At 43.2% G+C, this 23,793-nt stretch overlaps 1 protein-coding gene across 1 annotated transcript in view; it reads left to right on the top strand.

Annotated features, from left to right (window-relative positions):
* LOC127226909 (diacylglycerol kinase gamma-like) overlaps positions 1–22,878 on the top strand; it is a gene marked incomplete at its 3' end in the record, with an annotated part of 78,862 nt that extends 55,984 nt beyond the window's left edge. The window contains exons 6-8 of the mRNA XM_051191060.1: positions 8,258–8,428; positions 18,933–18,982; positions 22,805–22,878. Coding sequence (XP_051047017.1) covers positions 8,258–8,428; positions 18,933–18,982; positions 22,805–22,878 — 295 coding nt within the window. The remainder of the gene's footprint in view (positions 1–8,257; positions 8,429–18,932; positions 18,983–22,804) is intronic.
* Positions 22,879–23,793: the final 915 nt, after the last annotated feature.

Here is a 23,793-nt window from a genome sequence, read left to right as displayed (position 1 = left end):
GGTAGGGCAAGTGTGTAAGAGTACATCCTGATGAGCCAACAAACAATGCTCACGAGGGGCTGACGAGATGATGCAGCAGTTAAGAGCACTGACTGCTCTTGCAAAGGGCTCAGGTTGGAATCCCAGCACCTGCATAGCAGCTCACAATGGTCTCAGACTCCCTGATGCTCTCTTCTTGCCTCAGTAGGCACCAGGCATGCAAATGGTGCACAGACATGCACGCAGAAGAGAGCATCCACACACATAAAATTAAATTTTAATTTTAAAACAGAAATGTCCTTGTCATTTTTTAACAAGTCGGAGAGTTTCTAATAATTACCAAAAGAAGCCAGCAAAAATTGGTTTTGAAGATCTGTTTTCTAGGTACCTGCTTGTTTCAATTTCCCGTGACCTTTGAATTTATACTGTGTCACACAGTGGAGCCAAGGAGACCATTGTGGGCTGGGGATTTAATCCAGACTTGTGTAACCTCAAATCTCTGCTCTCTGTGCACAGAGCAAGGAAGCCGAGGTGCCAGGTGGTTTGCTTCTTGCAAAAGTGCCAATTTAGTTAGTTAGTTCCTGGTGGAGCTGCTGTAGGGCTATGGTCCATTGCCCCACCTCTGGCACAGCAAATCCAGAATCTTCCCTGACATGTTTATAAGGGAGAAACTGTTTCTCTGTGCTGTTAACTAACTCGGGTACTGGAAGGGGCAACACTCACCACCCTTGACATTTCCTTTTATGTCCAATAAAAATTTCTGGGTCACCCACCTGAACTAGATCGGGCAATAGAACACGTTGGTTAGGAATACAGACCTCATTTTTAGCAGTTAGCCATGGGTGTGTTTGAGCAATGTCTGTGTTTTGCTGTCCCCTCTGTAAAACAGGATGATAATGAGTATTGCTATGTGGACTGAATGAGTTAGCAGCTGTCCTAAGGCTTAGAACAGTGCCTGGCCCCTAGTAAATGTTCAATTATATTAGTAGTTAGCATTGAACCACACTCTGGATGAATGCTATCTACTTAGCTCATTACAGTCAGCCAGACTGTCCTTGATTCTGCAGCTTCAGTCTCCTGGCAGGCCAGCTCAGCATCCTGTTCTGGTGGGAAATGACTTGTGGACTATGCACTTTGTTCTTAAGGTTTCAAATATGAAGTCTCAGAGAGGCAGGCCCTGTTTACTGCCCAGGCTCATATTGTGGGAACAATGTATACACAAAGCTGAATTCCAGCTCTTGAGATGAACACTGAGGATAACAAATGCAGTTCCATCATATTTTTAAATATGTGCCATACCAAGAAGGCAGGGGTACTACAGCTGAAAGACAATGGGAAGACTTTCAGCAGAGACTAGGATGAGAGCCTCTTCAAGTGGACACTAGCTGTAACCTGATCTTTCTCTTTTCCTGTCCCAGGAGGGAAACTAGAAGCATGATAGGGCTTTCAGTGTTTGGCAGGATTGCTAAATGAGTTAGTTGGGGTTTGTCATTGTTTTTAAATTCACTGTGGAGCTGGATGCTGTGGTGTGTGTGTGTGTGTGTGTGTGTCGGCTGGTAGGCCCAACTTCTCAGGAAGCAGAGGTGAGAAGATCACTTGAGCCCTCGAGTTCAAATCCAGCCTGGGCCACACAGACATCCACCTAAAAAGAAAAGTGAGGGGCCACAGAAATGGCTTGGCTGTTAACAGCACTTGCTGCTCTTCTAGAGGACCTGAGTTCACTTCCACCAGGGGATCAGAGGCCAGAGAGGGCACACATACTCATGAACACATATCCATACACAGAGACACACACACACTATACATAATTGGAAATAACAAATCTTTTTTAAGGGGCAGAGGAGAGGGAGAGTAAAGAGACAGGGAGAGAGACCAGAGAAAGGGAGAAGAGAGAATTAACACTACACAGAACTCAGAACATGAGTTGGAAAGAGAAGACTATCATGGAAGCTTGTAGAGATCAAGGAAGCAAGGCAGGAGGGAGCCAGGGCTTTCCTGATGCCTCTGGTGATAGCTGTAGGGAAAGACAACTCAAAGTTGATGGCTCACTTCTCCCTGCCAGCACCCCATCAGCTCTACCAGTCCAGGGTCCCCTGGTGGAATGAATTTAAGGCACAAGTCAGTCTTACATCTCATAGGGAATAACCCATCAAAGTCTGACACAAAACATCCTCCCAGAAGAAAGGAAAGGGCAAGTTTATAAACTTCCAGTAAGGAAGCATGCTGCCCCAATTTCTCACCCAGGCGCTTGGAAATTCCAGAGAAACCCTCAGGTTGCTTCCCATGCCTTATGGCCCAAAACAATGTGAACAGGGTTTGTTTTAGTGGCTGAGGAGAGAGCATCAAAGAAGTCACATAGGGAAGGTCGTGGGATATTTGAGGACAGATGGATAGTGACACAGTGGAGAGATGGACATGGCCTTGCTCACTCACAGCAGTGCTATCACTCTGAGTCTCAAAGAGACCTCCTCAGGCTTCCTGGAAAAGTGGCTTGTCATGCACCATTTCGTCTGCTTACAGTGAAGAAAACATCCGGCCCTACAGGTTAAATCATGAAAAGGCAGTTATCTGATTTGGGATCTAAGGACATCTTTTAAAAAATCTTTTTGTATCTTTTTAAACTGGAGGTTTAAAGAAGAATAATCCATTTCATGCCATGTTTCCTTCAAGAGATGATTTCATTTTATTGGCCCCGTTTACAAAAAAAAAAAAAAAAAAATAGGACTAGGCAGGGGTTTCAGAGAGTTCCTTCCTACAAGAAGCAAGCCCTGGACTCACTTGCCATTTGGCCATTTGTGGAAAACCCAGCCTTTCCCTGTTATTCTGGTAGATGCCAGAAGATGCTAGATTCTGACTGACACGGCCTCCACCAATCATGCCTTTCTATGCTCAGATATAGCACAGCCCACCTCAAGTCATTTCTTCCCAGAGCAGGACAGAAGAAAGGGTATTTCATAGGATGCAAGTATTGACTCAAAGCCCTCCAGAGTCACTGTCATCCTATCAGCTCAGAATATGAAAGTCCTTGGTGTTTTGTTTGGTTTCTTATCCTGTTGAGACTTTTCAGCAAAGCACAATATTGAGTATCTGAAGGAAGTGACCTGCTTTCTCAGCCTTTCCCATTATAAAAGTAGTATATTCACTTTATATAGTGAATATATAGTATATTCCCATTATAAAAGTAGTATATTGTAGACAGTTTGAAGAGTAACTCCCAAGCTCCCCAAAAGAAACAACAAACAATAAAGATAATAAAAACTGGTGATTGTCAGAGTCTGGGGAGAAGAGATGAATAGCCAAATAGAGAGGGACTGCAGGGTGGTGGTATTTCTCTGCATGACACTATAGTGATGGACATGTGTCCAAATCCTTTGTTCAGACCCAAGGAAAACATAATCCCAAGAGTGACCACTACTGTGGGCTGAGGGCTGTGAGTGACAATGACAGGTCAATGCAAATGCAGAACTCTTTGTGGCACATTCATTGTGAAGGTAGCTACATACGAAATTGTCTACAGGGTGTGTGAACAAAGTCACTGTACCTTCCACTACTTTTTCTATAAACCTAAACTGCTCTTTAACAAATTTCATCTGTTTAAAAAAAAAAGTTGAACTCAACTATACTTGCAGTTAAATGTGTATGATCTCATAGGGCTTTTTTCTTTCCAATAGGTTTCTTACATAACTGGGATCGAGCCATATATAATTTTGAAGTTAGAATTCTTTTTCATTTAACATTATAGTTACAAACATCCCTGTAATTCAAGACTGGGGTGAACCTCAGTTTTAACCTCCCTTAACAAATTTAAACAAAAACAGGATGAGTCTAGTAATAAGCCCACCTGAGCAAGTCACACACTATATAGTGTAAACCCCCAGTGCTAGTGTCCCAAAAACTCTCCCCTCTGCCACACCGCCCAGCTACAAGTCAACAAATACTACAGAGACTATGAGCAAAAGCAGAATGGGCAGATGCACCCTGCCTTCAGTGAAGGGGCTTACGATCAGGTGCTGGATGAGGGCCGATGTGGTGTAGAAGAGGCCATTTGTCTTTGGTCCCTGGGAGGTATGCTTAGATTACTATTTAGATTACAGGAGGTCTGGGTATTTTGTAGGTGGAAGCATGAGAAGGAAGGACACTGATGGGATAATCAGCATCTAGCATCTCCAAGCCAGAGTAAACTAAACCTTGGTGTGAACTAGAACTGTGACATGATCCATCCAGAACTCTAGAGATTGGACCATCTTCAGGAAAAAGTAATGTTCTTGCATAGCTCAGTCAAACTGTAGTTGGCATGTAATCTGCCTTCTGTCACTATGAAGGTCATTGTACCATCTGGACTCCCTATGAACAGAATCATGAAATATTTCCTTTCTTAGCTCTTCTTTTATTTGGCATAATCATTTTGTATATATTAATTGTCAACATATTTTGTTGTTAATTAGTATTCTAACAGATAGAGTTTCCATAATTATTCCACTTATTGGGACAGGGACGTTTGGTTAGTTCCCAGTTTGGGATTATTAAAAACAAACATGTGAATATTCCTTTATAGGTTTGTGTAAGGTGAACTTTCATTCCCCTCGGGCACACACTTAGAGTGGGATACCAGGCACAATGTGGGGGCGCTGTGCACTTTTCCGTTTATAGGAAATTGCCAAGCTCTTTTCAAGACCATTGGCCCATTTTCACACCTAGCTGCACAAAGGCCTCTGCTGCTCAGCCCTGCATCTTCATTTCCCGTTGTTCTAATACAGAGGGTGGCATCTCACCGTGGTCTGTGTTCGCATTTTCCCGGTGACATCCTGTCATGTGCTCAGTAGATTACTGGTCATCTCTGAATCATCCTTAACAAAAATGTTCAAATCTTTTGTTTTACCTACTCATCCTCTCCCTGGCCCTAAAAGGAGATTCTGAAGAACAAAGCTTTTTAATGTTTTAAAAGAATTATTGGCTCTGTGAATTCAAGGCCAGCCTAATCTAAAAAGTTAGTTCCAGGACAACCAAAGCTACACAGAGAATCTAGACTCCAAAACAAACAACAACATAAAAGAATTATCCATTTTACTTTATGTGAACTGTGTGTATATGACTGTTTTGCCTGCATATATGTACATGAACCACGCTCATGCCTGGTGCCTGTGGAGGTCAGAAGAGGGCATTACATCTACAAATAGAGTGATGGTGGTTGTGAATCACCATGTAGGCACTGGGAACTGAACCTGAATCCTCTGCAAGAACAAGAAATGCTCTTATCCCTACCTCCAAAATGTCTTAATTTTTATGAAATACAATTCAATGTGGCTTGTTTGTTTTATGGCTGACCGTTGCTATTGCATCTTAGAAATCTGCTGAACTCAGGATCAGAAAGAACTGGTATGTTAGTGCCATGGGTCTAACCCTTTAACACAGTGTCTCCTCATTTACATCTCCGCTAACTTCTACTTAATGCACTGCTAACATTGCGAACTTCTGCCTCTGAGTCCATGCAGAATGCAGACATGCATCCTCTTGTGATGTCTTTGATCTGAGCTTTGCAGCACTGCCGCTCTTCTTAGGGGGGTTAGGTAGGATTCTTATCCCTTCGCTTTTCTGGGAGAATTTGTATAGAATCCTTATCTGCTGAGTGCAGTATGGACTGTTTCTGCATTTCAGCAAATATCCTTATGCTTGTTTAGGGTAAAGTGGGATTACCTGGGAATAGTTGCAAGTGTTTACATACCCTTGGGCAGCTAGATCTGACGCTGCCTCGCTGTTGAGGCAGAGTTGCTTGGGGTCCTCTACAGGTGACATGTGGTTTCTAGGGGTTTCTGCCCCACTGATGAGAATGACTTTTCAGCCCAGAATTTGTCCCCTCTGGTCCTGCTTCCTCTACTCCCCATCCCAACCATAACCACCTCTATTCCCCAGCCTCAGGCAGTTTCCTCCCCAGGGAGCAACAATCCCCACTCAGCTATAAAACTGAAAGTGACTATGCAAGCTATAAAGGAACCTCATACATATCTCTGGGTTTCTGTCTGTGTGGCTATCTGGGCTGCACTCTGGGCTCCCACTTCCTCCTCAACTCACAGAGTATGCCAGGATTTGCCAGAGTGCTCCTCCCTTCCCCCTCCTGTCTTCCCCCTCCCCCTCCCTCCCCCAGCACAGCATGAGAGTTTCTCCCAAATGCTAAGATGTGACAGCCTTAGGGGGGCAACTCGCCTCTTACTTGTCCCCCCTTTTTTCGGGGACCCTACTTGAAATATAATGTCCTATACCATTTGCTCCATATCTTCTGTCCAGGTACTAGTTGAGTCGGGTGGGACAATAAATCCGGTCCCATGTCACTCAGAGCTAGAGACAAAGTGGAAGCCATTGATGACATTGCGATGGATGAGTAACCTGAGCACACAGCAGTGACTTGGGGCATTAGGGACCCCAGCACAAAGGATCACATTCTCCTTGTTTTCCACATCATCATTCAGAATGCCCATGGTTTCCTCAGGGATGAGCTTAACAGTCTGATTGCATAAGGACTTTCATCTCAACCCTCACACCTCTTCTATTATTCGTTCACATTCTTCTTACCTCTACTGCTCACCTCCGAGGCTTTCTGCCCTTGCTAAACAGAGAGTCAATGTTCTTGCAGCTCAAGAGTGTCTTGTCCAGTAGAAAATTACCTTCAGACCCTGGGCCCTGTGAGACTTCTGGGTGAAGCTCCTCTCTTCACCTGTCTTTTATCTTCCTTCCTGTGTTTTGTAGGCCCTCAGTAACACCCAGAGACCTCTGATCTCCTCTACTGTCAGTGTGAATGACAGCTAACTCCTTTCTAAATCACAGCCCACCCTGCAGGACTGGGCAGGCCTTCTCCCTCAGCCCTGCTGTCCTGGGGCAGAGTGCTTCCTCCCATAATGTAGCTCTTATGTTCTCTGAATACTGTGGGGTAATACTGCCTTCTGCAGCAGGCATTGCCGAGGAGGCTGCCTCCGCCTCTGTCCATGATGGCAACACTCACTGGCTGTTGGTGTCACGGGGCCTCCGTTGGCTTGCCCACCGGCAGTGATGTGTTTAGCTCACAGTCAGTTGTGTCCCGTGTGTTGTACATCCTGCTGGTTATGAAAAGGGCTTCTGGGGGTGTGGAAAGTAGCCAAGCTGAGGAAAGAAAGAACAAAGTACCTCAGAACATATACTTCACATAGTGGAATAAAATTCTAGTGTCCTCGTTGACAATGAATTTTGTATTTCTGAACTAGGGGACAGAGTGTGGGGAAACATTTCCTTGTGGAGCATAGAGCAAGTCACTTTCTGCATTTTCTTGGCAGATAAAGTTTCCTAACTTCTGGAATTCGATGGTTGTCAGTAGGGTTTTTCTTTGTATATCAATCTCTTCCTTTGTCATTAAGTATATACTGCAGAAGAAAACTATGAGATGCCACATCCTTGCATGCCTCCAGGGACGGAGCTTCAGTACAGTGAGGGAATGAAGGAATGACAGACACAGGGGCACAGAAAAGCCAGAATTAGGCAATCTGCGCTCTGATGAGAAGCCACGGCACCCCAGAAACTTACCAAAGTGTTTATTATGCACAGTTTATTATGCCTTGAACAAGGAGGTGACACTATTGCACACCAGCTAATCACGAGGGTGGGTCACTACATCAGATAATTAAGGAGATAGGACTATTGTGTACATCTGAACAAGGGGACAGGCTTCACTAACTCCGTAGACACACTCTCTGTAGGACAGCAGACTTCAAGAGGTAAACATGGTACAGGGACTACAGTGAACATTTTCTGCACACACTATCAACATTCACACATGAACCAGGGGAAGGCTTTGCCACTCCCATGGGTCTGAGGCATTGGTCCTTGACACAGCTGCCTCAAGTCAACAGCATACATCCACTGAGGACATCAGCTCCCCACTAAGAAAGGGTTTGAATGTGGTGAGAGTCCATGCAGAATTACTTTTGTGAATTAGGTATTTAGAGTAGTGGTAAGTTACATTTATCTGCTCACTGCATTATCACCAGGACACGCTATCATCTTTCCTGAAAATTCACAGAATGGGTAAACTTTCTGCAAGGAAATATACTCCTAAATGGATCAAAAATGAGGCCACTCATAGAAAATAACTACATCCTGCATTTCTGTGAACACACTACATAATATGTATTAATTACATTTTTAAGAAACCCATAGAACATTCTCACCTCAACCGTGAAGAGGATGGCACCATTAGGAGGGTTAATGTTTACTAACATGAAGGTCCTCAGATTTTCTCCTTTTTGTCTTTCAGAATCAAAAATGGCTAAGACACAGGCGTCATCTAAAGACCTAGAGGCTGTAGTCCCATGGGAAGATCTCAGTGCTCTGTCTTCCAGCTCAGATGCTCCCATGGTGTATCTGAAGGATGTGGTGTGCTACTTGTCCCTGCTGGAGACAGGAAGACCTCAGGATAAACTAGAATGTAAGTGCTCACCTGCTCGGCCTCAGATTCTTCCTGTCAGTCATGCCTTACACACTGAAGCTACACCTGGGCTCTGGGGAGATTTCTCTGAGTCTACTATCAGTGATAACATGTCCTACAGTCTACCTAGGACACGGCACCAGTGTTGACTGACGTTGGGAAGGATATCTGAGACCTTATCCCTTTGAAAGAAGGGGATTGCTACCGAGGACTCAAAGATTGCTTCATCTGGCAGGGCCTCCTCAGTACCTCTAAGCAGAAAGCGGCAACCTCGTCTTGATATTTCTTTTCTTTTTTAAGAAAAGATACTCAACATCTGATCTTCCCCCAACGGGAACTATAGGACCTCTTTCCTCCCTTCCTTCCCTCCTCTGGTCTTTCCCATTTTATTTTATGTCATTTATTTTAAGACACGGTCTCTCTATGTAGTTCTGGCTGTCCTGGAACTCACTATGTAGACCAGACTGACCTTGAGTTCCCAGAGATTGGCTAGCCTCTGCCTCCCATGTGCTGGGATTAAAGGCCTCTGCCTGCATATAAGGAATCCCCCTCTCCTTTCTTCCTCCCTTTCCTTTTCCTCCTTCCTCCCTCCCTCCACCCTCCCTTTCTCACCCTTTTTTCTTTCCCTTGAGTTATAATAAGCCCCAGTCTTGGTAGGATTTATTTCCATTTCTCCACTCATGCCTTATACTCAAGGTCTTTGCTCACCAGAAGAGTTAAGTTTGGTTTTGTGGTGCTTCAAACTCAGTTTCAATAACACGTCCAGATGCTGAAGATGCACATGCCTGTGGTGAATCTCTGTGAATCTCAAGGAAAGCTTGGTCTATGTAGTGAGTTTAAGGCCAGTCAAGGCTTCATAGTGACACCCTGCCTCAAAAAATACAAAACAGACCTTCAGGAGCACATTAGAGCTAGGCAGATGGAGCCTGTGGTCTTGAAGAACTATCCCAGGATGGCTTTCCTGGCCTTTGGAGCCACTGGCATGCTTTCTAAGCCTGTTACAAGGCTCATCTTATAGTTACCTCTCTTGGGAACTTAAGTAGCAGCAAAGAAATAACTTTTGTAGCAAAAATCAAAATTCAGTTAATAAGATTAGTCAACAAAACATAGACATTACCAAGAGAAGTCTGTGAAAGGTTGACTCTGCCAAACCCAATCTGACAAGCTTGCTCATTGGCTGAGCATAAACTTTCCCATAGGCTGGGGATGCAAGTCTTAAGTGCCAATTCGGTGCAAATGTAGCAGATTTCCTTTCTGTTCAGGCTAAAGTTAAAAGTGGAATATTAAATTATTTCTAACAGTTAGGAGGGCTTTGTGTCTTAGGCATTGTGTGTGTTGGTGATCACCAAGGATGATGTGTCAGATCCTTCACGTCAGTGCCACTCAGACTGACTTTTTTGAACAGAAGGGGGAAAAATTCTGGGTTTTTTCAGTATACAGACTTTTTTTCTTCTCTCATACATTACACCTCAACCATGGTATCCCCCCCCACACACACACACACACACACTCCTCCCAGTTGCCTCCCCCTTTCAAACCTTTCCCTCAGATCCACTTTTCCTCATTTTCCCCTCAAAACAGAACAAGGCTCCCAGGGATATCAACCAAACATGGCATAACAAGTTACAATAAGACTAAAAGCACAAACCTCACATCAAGGCTGGAGGAAAAGGATTCCAAGAGTAGGCAAAAGAGTCAGAGGCAGATGCACTCTTACTGTTAGACATCCCACAAGAACACCAAGATAAACAACCATGACATATATTCAGACCCATACATCTCCAGTTGTTGCTTCATTCTCTGTGAGCCCCTATGAGCCCTGCTTAGTTGGTTCTGTGGGCTGTATTCTCATAGTATCCTTGATCTGTCTTTTCCTCCCTCCCCCTCCTCTGCTGGGTCCCCCTGGCTCCTGCTAGTGTTTGTCTGAGGGTCTCTGTATCTGTTTCCATTGGTTGCTGTTTGACATCTCTCATGATAATTGGGCTAGGCACTAATCTATGAGTACAGCAGAATATCATTAGTAATCATTTCATTGAATCTTTTACCAGTCGTGTTTATCCTGGGTTCTCTGGGTCTCTGGGCTGTCCAGACTCTAGATCCTGGCTATCCAGGCAGTGTCAGCCATGCTCCCTCTCATGGCATGGGTCTCAAGTTGGACCAGTCATGAGATGGCCACTCCCACAATTTCTGTGACACCATTAGCCCCAGCACATCTTGCAGGCAGGACAGGTGGTAGGTCAAAGGTTTTGTGGCTGGTTTGGTGTTCCAATCCCACTGCTTCTAGAAGCCTAGTTCTGGAAGATGGCCAATTCAGGCTTTGTATCTTCCACTACGTGGAGTCTTCGCTATGGTCATTCTCATAGATTCTAGGTAGTTTCCACTGCACTGTTTCCACATTGCCCCTCAAATGCTCCCCAATTCCAGATGTCTTTCCCAGCACTCCCCCTACCTCTTCCCACACCACCGAGCCTTCCTGTTCCCATCCCCACCTACAAAATCTATTCTATTTCCCCTTCCCAGGGAGATCCACCTTGTTACCTAGCCTCTCTGGGTCTATGGATTGTAGCATGGCTATCCTTTATTTTATAGCTACTGTCCACTTAAAAGTAAATACATGCCATGTTTGTCTTTCTGGGTTACATCACTCAGGATGACTTTTTCTAGTTCCATCCATTTGCCTGCAAATTTATGATGTCATTGTTTTTAACAGCTGAGTAAAATGCCATTGTACAAATTGCCACATTTTCTTTTTTCTTCAATTGAGGATATCTAGGTTGTTTCCTGTTTCTGGCTATTTTGAATAAAGCTGCTATGAGCATAGTTGAGCAAGTGTCCTTGTGGTGCGATGGAGCACCCTTTGGTAATGTGCCCAAGAGTGATATAGCTGGACCTTAAGGTAGATTGATTCTCAGTTCTCTGAGACACTGACATATTGGTTTCCAAAGTGAACGTATAAGTTTGCATGCACACCGGCAGTGGAGGAGTGTTCCCCTAACTCCACATCTTCTCCAGCATGAGCTGCCCCTTCTGTTTTTTATCTTAACCATTCTGACAGGTGTAAGGTGGAATCTCTGAGTCATTTGATTTGCATTTCCCTGATAGCTAAGGATATTGGACATTTCTTTAAGTGTCTCTCAGCTATTTGAGATTTCTCCGTTGAGAATTCTCTATATCTGTATGCCATTTTAAATTGGATTATTTGGTGTTTTGATGTCTAGTTACTTCAGTTCTTTATATATTTTGGATATTATCCCTCTGTCAAATGTGGGGTTGGTGAAAATCTTTTCCCAGTCTGTGGGCTGCTGCTTTGTCCAAATAAAGGTATCCGTTGCCTTACTGAAGCTTTTCAGTTTCATGAAGTCCCATTTATTGATTGTTGATCTTAGTGTTTCTGCTATTGGTGTTCTGTTCAGGAAGTTGTCTCCTGTGCCAATGCATTCAATGCTATTTGCCACTTTCTCTTCTATTAGGTTCAGTATGTCTGGTTGATCCACTCATACCTGAGTTTTGTGCAGGATGAGTACTATCTTTCAGGGTCTGTAAAGAATTGTGTTGGAATTTTGATGGGGATTGTGTTGAATCTGTAGATTTCTTTTGGTAAGATGGCCCATCTATACTATGTTAATCCTACCTATCCATGAGCATGGGAGATGTTTCCAACTCCTAATATCTTCTCCATTTCTTTCTTCAAAGACTTGAGGTTTTTTTTATCATGTAAGTCTTTCACTTGCTTGTTTGGAGTTACCCCAAGATATTTTATATTATCAGTGGCTAATGTGAAGGGTGTTGTTTCCCTGATTTCTTTCTCAGCCCACTTGTATATGGGAGAATTACTGTTTGTTTGTTTAGTTGATTGGTTGATTGGCTGGTTGTTTTGGTTTTTTGTTTGTTTTGTTATGTTTTTAGTTAATCTTTTATCCAATCACTTCACTAAAACTGTTTATCAGCTGTAGGAATTCCTTAGTAGAATTTTTGGTGCTGCTTATGTATATTATCATATTACCTGCAAATAATAATATCTTGACTTCTTGCTTTCCTTCATCTCCTTAGGTTGTCTTATTGCTCTAGCTAGAACTTCAAGTATCATATTGGATAGGTAAGGAGAGCTGAAAGACCCGCGAAGGGCCTGACTCAGGAAAGGCGGCTCTCCCCCAAATCACTCACGAGAAGCGGTCTTGATGCAAAAGCATGAGGTCTTTTATATTCCAGTGCACTGGGGTCTGCAGCCATACTCCACCAAGGTACAGGGTTCAGACAGCTTTTATAGGGTTACAACAAAGCCCATGCATTACAAACCAATCATCTCATAGCATCCAGTGTGGACCAATCAATTTGAACTATCCAAGCCCACACTTTGCCCAGGAAGTCTGCTTTCGATAGGGCTCCTGGGTAGTGTGACAAGCCCACACTTAGCCCAGGAAGTCTGCTTTCGATAGGGCTCCTGGGTAGTGTGGCAAGGCTCATTTCCTGTTCTCATTCACTCACAGGTGCTGTCTTGGTAAACCTCCCTGTCGTAAACAGTCAAGAATGACCTTTTGCCTACTCACTGCTAGGGGGCAGAGTCTAGGGAGAATTAGGCTCAATGTTTCCATCCTTACAGAGTGTGAATAGCCTTGTCTGTTCCTGATTTTAGAGAAATTGCTTTACATTTATCTCCATTTAAATTGATGTTGGCCATATGCTTGCTGTAAATTGCCTTTATTATGTTTAGGTATGTCAATTTTATCCTTACTCTTTCCACAACTTTTATCATGAAGAGGTGTTGGATTTTTGTCAAAGGTTTTTTCAGCATCTGATGAGATGATCATGTGAGGTTTTTTTTTCTTCTTCTTCTTTCTTTCAGTTTGTTTATATGGTGGATTACATTGGCTGATTTTTGTGTGTTGAACCATCCCTACATCTTTAGGATGAAGCCTACTTGATCATGGTGGATGACCTTTTTGATGTGTTTTTTGGATTTGCCAGTATTTTATTGAATATTTTCACATCCATGTGCTTGAGGGAAATTGATTTTTAATTCTCTTTCTTTGCTGAATCTTTTCAGGATTTGTGTATGAGGGTGACTATACCCTCATAAAATGAATTTGGAAATGTTCCTCTATTTCTATTTTTGTGGAATAATTTAAGGAGTATTGACATTAGCTCTTCTTTGAAAGTCTGATAGAATTCTATTCTAAAACTTCTGGCCCTGGGCTTTTTTATTGGGGAGACTTTCAATGACTACTTCTACTTACTTAGGAGTTATAGATCTATTTAAATTTATTATCTGATCTTGATTTAACATTGGTGAGTAGTATCTATTGAGAAAATTAACCATTTCTTTTAGATTTTCCAATTTTGTGGAGTATAGGTTTTAAAGTATGACCTACTGACTCTTTGGTTTTCCTTGGTGTCTGTTGTTATGCCCCCCTTTTCATTTCTGATTTTGTTAATTTTGATATTCTCTCTCTCTCTCTCTCTCTCTCTCTCTCTCTCTCTATCTATCTATCTATCTATCTGCCTTTTAGTTAATTTATATAAGGGTTTGTCTTGTTGATTTTCTCAAAGAACCAACTCTTTGTTTCATTGATTCTTTGTATTGTCTCTTTGTTTTTATTTTATTATTTCCTGCCATCTACTCTTCTTAGGTATGTTTGCTTCTTTTTGTTCTGGAGCTTTTAAGTGTGCTGCTAAGTTGCTAATATGACATTGCTCCAATTTTTTATGTAAACACTTAGTGCCATGAACTTTCCTCTTAGCACTGCTTCCATTGTGTCCCATAAGTTTGGATATGTTGTGCATTTGTTTTCATTGAATTCTAGGAAGTCTTTAATTTCTTTTATTTCTGCTTTGACCCAGTAGTCATTCCGTAGGCAGTTGTTTGGTTTCCATGAGTCTGTAGGCTTTCTGTTATTTGTGTTGTTGAAATCCAGCTTTAATCTATGATGGTCTGATAGGATGCTGGAGGTTATTTCATTTTCTTGTATCTGTTGAGACTTGCCTTGTGACTGAGTATGTGATCAGTTTTGGAGAATGTTCCATGAGGTGCTAAGAAGAAGGTGTACTCTTTTGTTTGGGGGTGAAGTGTATCTGTTAGTTCCATTTGGTTCATAACATCTATCAGTTCCAGTATTTCTTTATTTAATTCTGTCTGAATGACCTGTCCATTGGTGAAAGTGATATATTGAAGTCTTCCACTATCAATATGTGAGGGTAGATATGTGACTTAAGCATTCATACTGTTACAAATGTGGTTGCTCTTGCATTCAGGGCATAGATGTTAAGAATTGAAAGATCATCTTTGTGGATTTTTCCTTTAATGATTATGAAGTGTCCTTCCCTGTCTCTTTTAATTAGTTTTGGTTTAAAGTCTATTTTGTTAGATAACAGCTTGTTTCTTAGTTCTAAGTTGCTTGGAAAATATTTTTCTGGCCCTTTACTCTGAAGTAACATCTGTCTTTGATGCTGAGGTGTGTTTCTTGTATTCAGCAGAAGGATGGATCTTGTTTCGCATCCATACTGTTAGCCTATGTCTCTTTATTTGGGGAATTGAGTACACTGACAATGACAAATGATTGTTAATTTCCATTATTTTGTTGTAGTTGGTGGTGATGGGAGAAAACGAGTTTGTGTGTTTCCCTTCTTTGGATTATGCTTGTGTGAGATTATTTATTTCCTGAGTTTTCATGAGTATAGCTAACCACCTAGGCTATGGTTTTCCTTCTAGTACCTTCTATAGGACTAGATTTGTGGATAGATGTTGTTTAAATTTGACTTTATTATAGATTATCTTGTTTTCTCCATCTACGGTGATTGAAAGTTTTGCTGAGTATAGTAATCTGTACTGGCATCCATGGTCTCTTAGAGTGTACAGGACATATGTTCAGGCCCTTCTGGCTTTTAGAATATCTATTGAGAAACCAAGTTTAGTTCTGATATATCTGACTTTGTATGTTACTTGGCCTTTCTCCTTTGCAGCTTTTAATATTCTTTCTTTGTTCTGTATGTTTAGTGTTTTGATTATTATGTGGCAATGGAACTTTCTTTTCTGATCCAGTCTATTTGGTATCCTACATGTTTCCTGTACCTTTATAGACATGCCCTTCTTTAGGTTAGGAAAATTTTCTTTCATGATTTTGTTGAATATATTTGCTGGGGCTTTGAGCAGGGATTCATCTCCTTCTATTCCTATTGTTCTAGTTTTGGTCTTTTCATAGTGTCCCAGGTTTCCTGGATGTCTTGTGTTAGGAATTCTTTATTAAATTTAAGATTTTCTTTGAAATAGATGTGTCTGCTTCTTTTACCATATCTTCAATGTCTGAGATTTTCTTTCCATATCTTACATTCTGTTGGCAATGCTTGCATCTGTAGTTCCTGTTCACTTACCTTTGTTTTCCATTTCCAGAATTCCCTCAGTTTATGTTTTCTTTATTGCTTCTATTTCCTTTTTCAAGTCTTGAACAATTTTATTAGTTTCCTTCATCTATTTGTACCCTCCTCCTTGGCTATCTTTAAGGGATGTATTCATTTCTTCCAAATTTTTGGTTGTTTTTTTTTTTGTTGTTGTTGTTTTGTTTTGTTTTGTATTTCTTTAAGAGATTTATTCCTTTCTATCATCTTCATCAAGTTGGTTTTAAGGTCATTTTTCTAGTGCTTCAGCTGTGGGTATTTTCAGGGCTTGCTGAGTAGGGTAACTGGGCTCTTGTGGTGACAGATTGTCTTAGCTGTTGTTGATTATGTTGTTACACTGGCTGGCATCTAGGCATCTGGGTTGAGGGTGATTATAGGTCTAGGTGCTGCTTTCTAAGTTTGTCTTTGTTGGATGGTTTCTTTGTTGGATTGTTCTTTGGTTTCTGTTTCCTCTTGGATGGAGTAACCTGTGGTTCAGTAGAAGGTCTCCATTCAACTTAGAAGCTGGACTTCTGATAGCTTGTGGGTTTCTACTCAAGTTGGGATCTGGAGTTCTGGCTGCCAGTGTGGCCTCTAGTCCAGCCATAGGTCCTCCACTGGAGTTGGGGATCATAATATGGTAACAAGGAGACGAGGGCAGTTGGGTTTTTGCTAGGGGGAGCACTGAGGGAGAGGGGGCGGTCTACAAGCAAAGGGCTTACCTGCGAGTCTGGTGGCATGCATGGCCCCTGGTGGGGCTTCCGAGAGAGTCATGGGTCAGGTTATGGTGACATGGAGAGGAGTGGCACTTGGGTGTAGCACCGAGGGAGTGAGGGAGGTCTGCAGACAGAGGGCTTACCTGGGGTTTTGTGTAAGTTTTTTTTTTAATTCAGAAATTATTTTTTAGAAAAAGATAACAGCTGAGTTCAGTGAGCACGAAGTGTGAACACAAAGTGTGACCTCGCAGCTTCCACCGTTAGCACTAACACTCTTGTTCCTGGTCACACACTCCCACTTTTCAAAGCAGATTCTAGAGTCACATGGTTTCATCTGGAATAGTTCAGTCTTACCTCCAAGGTCACACTCATCATTAAGTGGAACACCAACACTACTGTCATGTTCAAATACAATGCTACTGCACTATTACCAAACATAAGCGACATTCACATTCCCCAGCTAGTCATGGATGCTCACTCTTTATTTGGATCACGTTCCCTCTGAACGCATACACTGTCATTATATCTCTTCAGTGTCTGTTAGTCTTCGGCCCCTTCCCTTCCTCAGCTAATATTTCCCCTACAGTCTTAGCTGCAGATAGGGTCATATATTCGGCATTTTCATTGGTTTGGGTTTCTTTTTAACCTATCAGTCTAAATCATTCTCTCATTTTAATGACTAGAAACAAGTTAAGCATCTCTATGTTGTGAACTAAACATGCATGTTTTTGGAAGTCATCCCTGAATCTCCACATATGTCAAAGCAAAAGCACCTCCCTCCCTTTACCTCAGCACCACACATTTATCTACGAAATATTTTGAATCCATCTTCTCACTTTCTGTCAGTCTCTGGAAGATCTGACATGCTTATCTCATTGCACATGTGAGACATTATGGGAAGGTCAAAAGGAACATGTGCTGAATGTGGGTCACATGAACCCATTCTCCTGGAACAATACTAGTGGGATGCTCTGACCATCTCTATATCACACAGCATGTATTGTGTGCCCTGGCCAGAATATTCTGAGGAGCTAAAGAGAATGAGAAGGCTATGACCCTACTTTTAAAGAACTTAAACTCTAATCAGGTGTATACCATAGGGGGGGGGGGGAACCTGGTGCAGGGAATTTAAAACACCTGGAGGCAAATGATCATATAGGAGTAGCATAGTATGACCAGACAGCCTGTGCTGAGAGATACCCAGGGAACCAGCAGCAGGTACACAGAAGAGAAAGCAAGTGTGAACAGCACAGAGAATGAGGGGGAGAGGGAAGAAATGTTTAGCTTGCTTCCTGGTCTGCTTACCTTTGAGATCACATCTCTGCATCTTTGGGTGAATGTGTCAGTGGATACTTCATCTTTAGTCCACCCCTTCCTAGATCTCCCTTGTCTACTTCACCTCCCTGTGGCTAACAAGATATTTCCAAGCACTATATTGACACTTGCTCCAAAATCCAAAACTTTTGAGACTTTACATATAAGTGGAAATGTCCACCTCTGATCTCATGTGTTAGATTGCAATTAAAATGGGATACACTAAAAATATTACCTAAAATTTCCTGAAGGCTGTGCATATAAGATATATGAGAAATATAATGTTACATTTAGACTTAGGTAACATCCTTAAAATATTCACATATGTATGTATGTATGTATGTATGTATGTATGTTACCCCTCACCCAAAAATACCTCAAATCTGAAATGTTCCTGGTTCCCAGCATTTGGGACAAAGGGTGATCCAGAAAATTCGACATCTTGAGGTCCTATGGCCCCTGCAGCTGCAACTATTCATGTCACTATTACTAAGGACAAGGTCATTATGATTAAATGCATATAGCAGTATCTGCTGCCTAAGGGATGTCATATGTAAATGTTCACCAATAAAAGAAAAGAACAAGATATTTATTACATGTTTTCTGCATTCTGAGACCTATTGATTGCCATAGCCATTAATATTAATGACCACCCTAGAAGAAATAATCTTCCAGGAAAATGATCCCAGAAAGAAGTAACTTCTTTGACATCACAGGAGAGGTAGTGCATACCAAGAGTCTACCATGCCTAACTCTGCATTCAAAGGCCCTGCTCTAATTTTGGCTCCTCTGCCCATGACACCAGTTTTTAAGTTGTGTCCCGATGACGCTTGAAAGAGACGCATGCCCTCCAGGGAATCTCACTTGTGACCTGGATGTCATGTGCTAGAGTCACTGCTCAGAGGGATCCAAAGCCAGGGGCCTCATTCTTTTCCCCTTGCTTCACCTCTTCCCTAAGAAGTCATATGCTGTCCCTTAGAGGGTTAGCTGGCTGTACTGGCCTACACCCCAGTGCTGCCCAATCCAGGCTAAAATGGTAGTAGCAGGATATCAGCCATGCTAATTCCTGGAAGATACTTCAGGCCTAACCTGTGTGTTTCTTGCAGTCATGTTTCGTCTCTATGACTCTGATGAAAATGGACTCCTGGACCAAGTGGTAAGCTTTCACTTCCAATAAAGCCCTACGATTTGAGGAAGAGGAAAGACAACAGAACACAGTGATGGAAGCATCCAAACTCCCCAGTTCTATCCTGACAGGAAATGTGGGTCTGACTAAGGGATGCAGATTATGAGCAAAGTTCCTTCCTGCCGTGCCAAAGAGACAGCCCATAGAGCATGAACTTCAATTTTCCTTCTTCTGGACCTAAAAGCCTGGAACCACACCATCTTGGGATAGGGAGATATTTTCACATTTTCATCAAATGTAACTTCTCTACACACAGATTTCCTGAAATTTTCTTCTGGGACCCAGGGGTCAGGAGAAGGGGGGCAGGGAAGCAACAGGAACAGGGCAAGAGGAGAAGAGGAAAGTTCCTGGCGAGCTTCCGATCTACCCAAGCTTAGGAGCCTTCCCGGTCCTGTCTGTTCTGAACTCTGAACCCCCACCTCAGCCCTTCAGGAGGAGGCAATAACAGGTCAGGATCAGAAAGTGAGAGGAAGGCTAGAGAGGAAGAAAGTCCAAGAAAGAAAGAGGCCCTGGATCCAAGTCTTGTGGTCATGACTGACTGCCCAGGCTTATAAACAGTAAGGCTCTGAAACTGAAGTGTGTATGGCTGGCTGAAACCAGAAAAAGAAAGGAGGGAAAAGAGAGAGGGGGAGGATGGACAGAGGGAAGAAAGGAGAGAGGGACAGAAGGACACAGAAACAGGAAATAAATCCTCTAGGCCAATGAGCCATGCCAGCTCTCTCTGTCCTGGTCCCTTTGTGGTCTCTCCAGCATTGTTGCAATGGTGTGGGCTGTGGTCTTTGATGGGACAAACACAGACTCTGGCAGAACACAGCATATTTACTGAGGATCTCCATGATATCTGGTGCTACTCAGAGCACTGGGGATGCCTTATTGTAGCCAAATGGCAAAGTTCTTTTCCTTCTTGTAGCTTTCATTGTAGACCAGGCATCATTAGCAGCATACCTGTGGGTCTGGACATGGTGAGGCACACCTGTCATCTCAGCACTCAGGAAGCAGAGGTGGAAGAATCATTAGTACCTGTCTCAAAATAAAAGGGGCTGGGGTGGGGCTGGGAATATAGCTCAGCGATAGAGCATTTGCCTAGCCTAAGCCCTCGATTCAGTCCTAGCATTGCAAAAAATAAAACTGTAAGTATAAAATACATATATATACTTGCACGCATATTGGGTAGATGTCTACAAAAAAAAATAAAGGAAGTAGGAAACGTTGGAGGGAGTTGCTGCCTTCAGAAGGGTTGTCAAGGAAGGCATGCCTGGGGAAGCGACATCAGAACAGAGACTTGGAGGTGATATGGAGGCCAAGAGCCCTCTAGGTAGAGAACACTGAGTGCAAAGACCCTGGTGTGTGCCCAGGATGCTGGGGGACTAAGTGGAAACTGGGATGGCTAGAGAGGAGCAAGTGAACGAATAGAGTGAAGAACCAAGGAGACCATAGACAGCATGCGTGAGTGGGGGCTGGGCGCCAAGCACGTGAGGTTTTACTGGGAATTGAAAGGGTTTCCTTTAACCCCTAGAGAAATGAGGAGACACCCAAAGTCATGAGAAGTGACATACTTGGATGTCTCAAGCACGCTCTAGAGACCACATCAAGTAAGCTACAAGCAGGTACACCAGACAGAGACCCTAAGGAAATGATCAGGGCACAAAGCAATGGTAATCTTGGACATGATAGGAGTACTGCAGGTGGTAACTGGTTCAATCCAGAATATATTTTAAAGATAAAGTTGGGGGACAGAAACAAGTCTCAAAAGCATCCGCTGACTTGACTTCACCCCTAGAATCCCTGGTTGGTGAGGTCCCAGCTCCTTTGTGAACACTCTCCATGACTAAGAAGCCACTCCTCCATAATAGCTGTCCCACTGCTGGGAAGGAGCTGGACAGGGCTTCCTGGCTGCATGCCAGGCATGAATTTGCCAGACAACACACAACACACTGCTATGCCCTCCTTCCCCAACCCAGGAGGGAATCAAAATAGGCTAACTGTCCCATTGTCCCTTACATCCCTCCACTTCCTGACACCCTCGCCACTAACCAGGACAAGGGAAACACAAACTACACAATGGCCTTGTATTCAAAAGTGCCATCAAACCCTACACAAAGTTTCCCCCAACCCAAGGGGGCCCCATTCTGTATTGTTTCTCATTGGCTGTTTTAAATACACACAATGGACAAATTCCAGCTTGTCAACACCATTACTAAGACACAGCTTACAATAGACCCAGCCCATCCATCTCTTTACATATAGATGTGGCCTGGCCAGGGTAGAAGAGGACCTACTTCTTCCTGAAGCTAGACCATTCTGTTTCTATTTGCACATGAGTCTGGTGCTCAGTTCCTGAACCCTAGGAGACTCACAAACTTTTCCACTGAAACATTGTACCCACTTCACTGTACTCATTCACTGCCTCTTCCTGTAGTTTTGCTGTGGGCTACTGTTTCCCTTTAAGCAAAGTACTATTTGTAAGAGACTGAAGGATGAGGATCACAAGTTCACATCCGGCATGAGATGGAAGAGGGGATGGAAAGGGAGAGAGTGAGACAGAGACAGAGACACATGCAGAGAGAATATATATCTGTGTCTGGGGTTGCAGAGATGACTCAGGAGCTAAGGATGACTACTGTTCAGTTCCTAGCACTCATGCTTGGTAGCTCACAATCACCTCACTTGCAGCTCCAGAGGATCTGATGGTCTTTTCTGGTCTCTGCAGGAACCTGTACTCACATGTGTACCACACAGACACATACACACAGAATTAAATATAAAATATATCTTAAAAATAAAATAGCTGCTAAGGCTTAGCTTGCTTGACTTAACCCTAAATTCTGCATGATGGAAATAACACTTTCCAGTCTTTCTTTACATTGCCCACACAATCTCCTAAAACAATCTTATTGTGAACACCTTAGGTGGTAATCCATACATGAGATGCTAACGTAATCCATACTAACTGTAATCCACACATAAGATGCTAACTGACACTGAATACTTCTCCAGCACAGTGTTTCTATGGGTCCCTCTATGCATTGACTCACCAGCATCTGGCACATTGGTAACATTTTCGGTAGAGGTGGGTCTTGATGCCAAAGGGGTAATCCATCAGGCAAATAAGGCCTTAAAATTTCCCTATTCACCAAATTCTAGGCTCAGGGTTGACTATAATGCAAAGGAAAGAAGAGATGCCAGAATAAATGTAAATCACAGTGCTTGAGCCAAGACCAACACAGATGTGAACCTGACTCCAAAGGCAGACAGATCCCTGGCTGCTAAGATGTGGGGATGAGAGCAAGTGATAAGAACAGCAAAGAGAGGCCTGTCTTCACCTGCATTTACAGAAGTTATAGAAGAAAAGGAGAGGAGGGAAAGGAAAGGAGAGAGGGAGGGAAAGGAAGGAAGGAGGGAGGGAGGGAAGAAAGGAAGGAAGGAAGGAAGGAAGGAAGGAAGGAAGGAAGGAAGGATAAAAACAAGATTCAAGATTCCCTCTGGTTTTCAGGTCAAAGGACAGAATGATGGGGGGGGGGGACTTGGAGTCAGTGCTCCAGGTGCTCTGTGTAGCTCTGGCTTTCACATGCTCTGTAAGTATCTACTGTCCACTGGCCTTGGTGGTCAATACAAAAGAAACCCCTGTCCTTGGGGGATGCCAGTGCATCGCATCAGCATTTCCTCATGCCCCGCCCTGCCCACCTGCCCACCAGGTTTGATTTGGAGTCTTGCTCTTATTGTAATTAAAACCAAAACAAACAACAAACTTAGGGTTTCTCCCTTTGATGTTTTCCTCCTGATATTTTCTAGGAGATGGATCAGATTGTGAACCAAATGCTGCATATTGCCCAGTACCTGAGTGGGATCCCACTGAGCTCAGGCCTGTGAGTTTCTGTAAACGTAGTCCACTCCATAGAGAGCCTCCTGGGAGAGAGTGGGGCACACCTGGGATGTGGGTGCAATGGTTGGATGCTTGCTGTGTGGTGCCCTCAGACCATCTTCCCAGCAGCTTCTTTGCAGCCCTGCACTTTGCCCTCCCATTTCTCCAACAGGAAAAATGCTTAAAGCAGCAGAAGGAAGTCTAGACATGGTAGAAACCGCAGCTTCCGCACCCTTCTGCCAGGGGCACTTTTATAACAGGAATCCATAAATTAGAGCCGAAACAATTTGGGGGAAATTGTCAATCATCAGCTGCTAATGTTAGCTGCGCTGGTGCATGCTTCATACCAGGCATTAGACTCACCACTCTTGATGGGTTTCCTCACATCCTTGCTACAATGCTGTGAATACAGCAGTATTATTTCCGTTTTAAGAGAAGCAACCCAGAGCACAGAGAGCTAGAGTGAGCCACCTAAGGTCGGGGCCGGGCAGAGCTGGACTTAGAACCCTGGTGTCCACAATGCTCGGTCCTTTGCCACTTTACTCACTCTGAATAAGAGGGGAAATGGAAGAGCAGAGGTAATATAACACAGGACCAAAGGGAAAGCAGAGGCATCCAGAAATGAACAATTTTCCTTTGGGATCCCACAGATACTGGAAAAGAGGATGTTGCAAGGAATGGACTACGACAAGGATGGTTTTAGGTTCTGCCAGGAGTGGGTCCATGGGGGGATGACCACCATCCCATTGCTGGTCCTCCTGGAATGGATGACTCTGTAAGTCAGTAATCTTATGTTCAATAGCTCTGGATTCCGTATTGTTGCTAGTGTCTGCTCCAGGCTTCCTGATGGGCAAGCCATGCGCCTCCAGGCTGGTTCCAGTATGCTCTGTATTTTCATCCCTTTGCTTGTTCATGCCCC

The sequence above is a fragment of the Phodopus roborovskii genome, unplaced genomic scaffold (genome assembly GCF_943737965.1).
Source record: "Phodopus roborovskii unplaced genomic scaffold, PHOROB, whole genome shotgun sequence".
NCBI classification, from domain to species: Eukaryota; Metazoa; Chordata; class Mammalia; order Rodentia; family Cricetidae; genus Phodopus; species Phodopus roborovskii.
The sequence above is the reverse complement of the archived record's forward strand: the minus strand, read 5'-3'. Positions and strand labels throughout refer to the sequence as shown.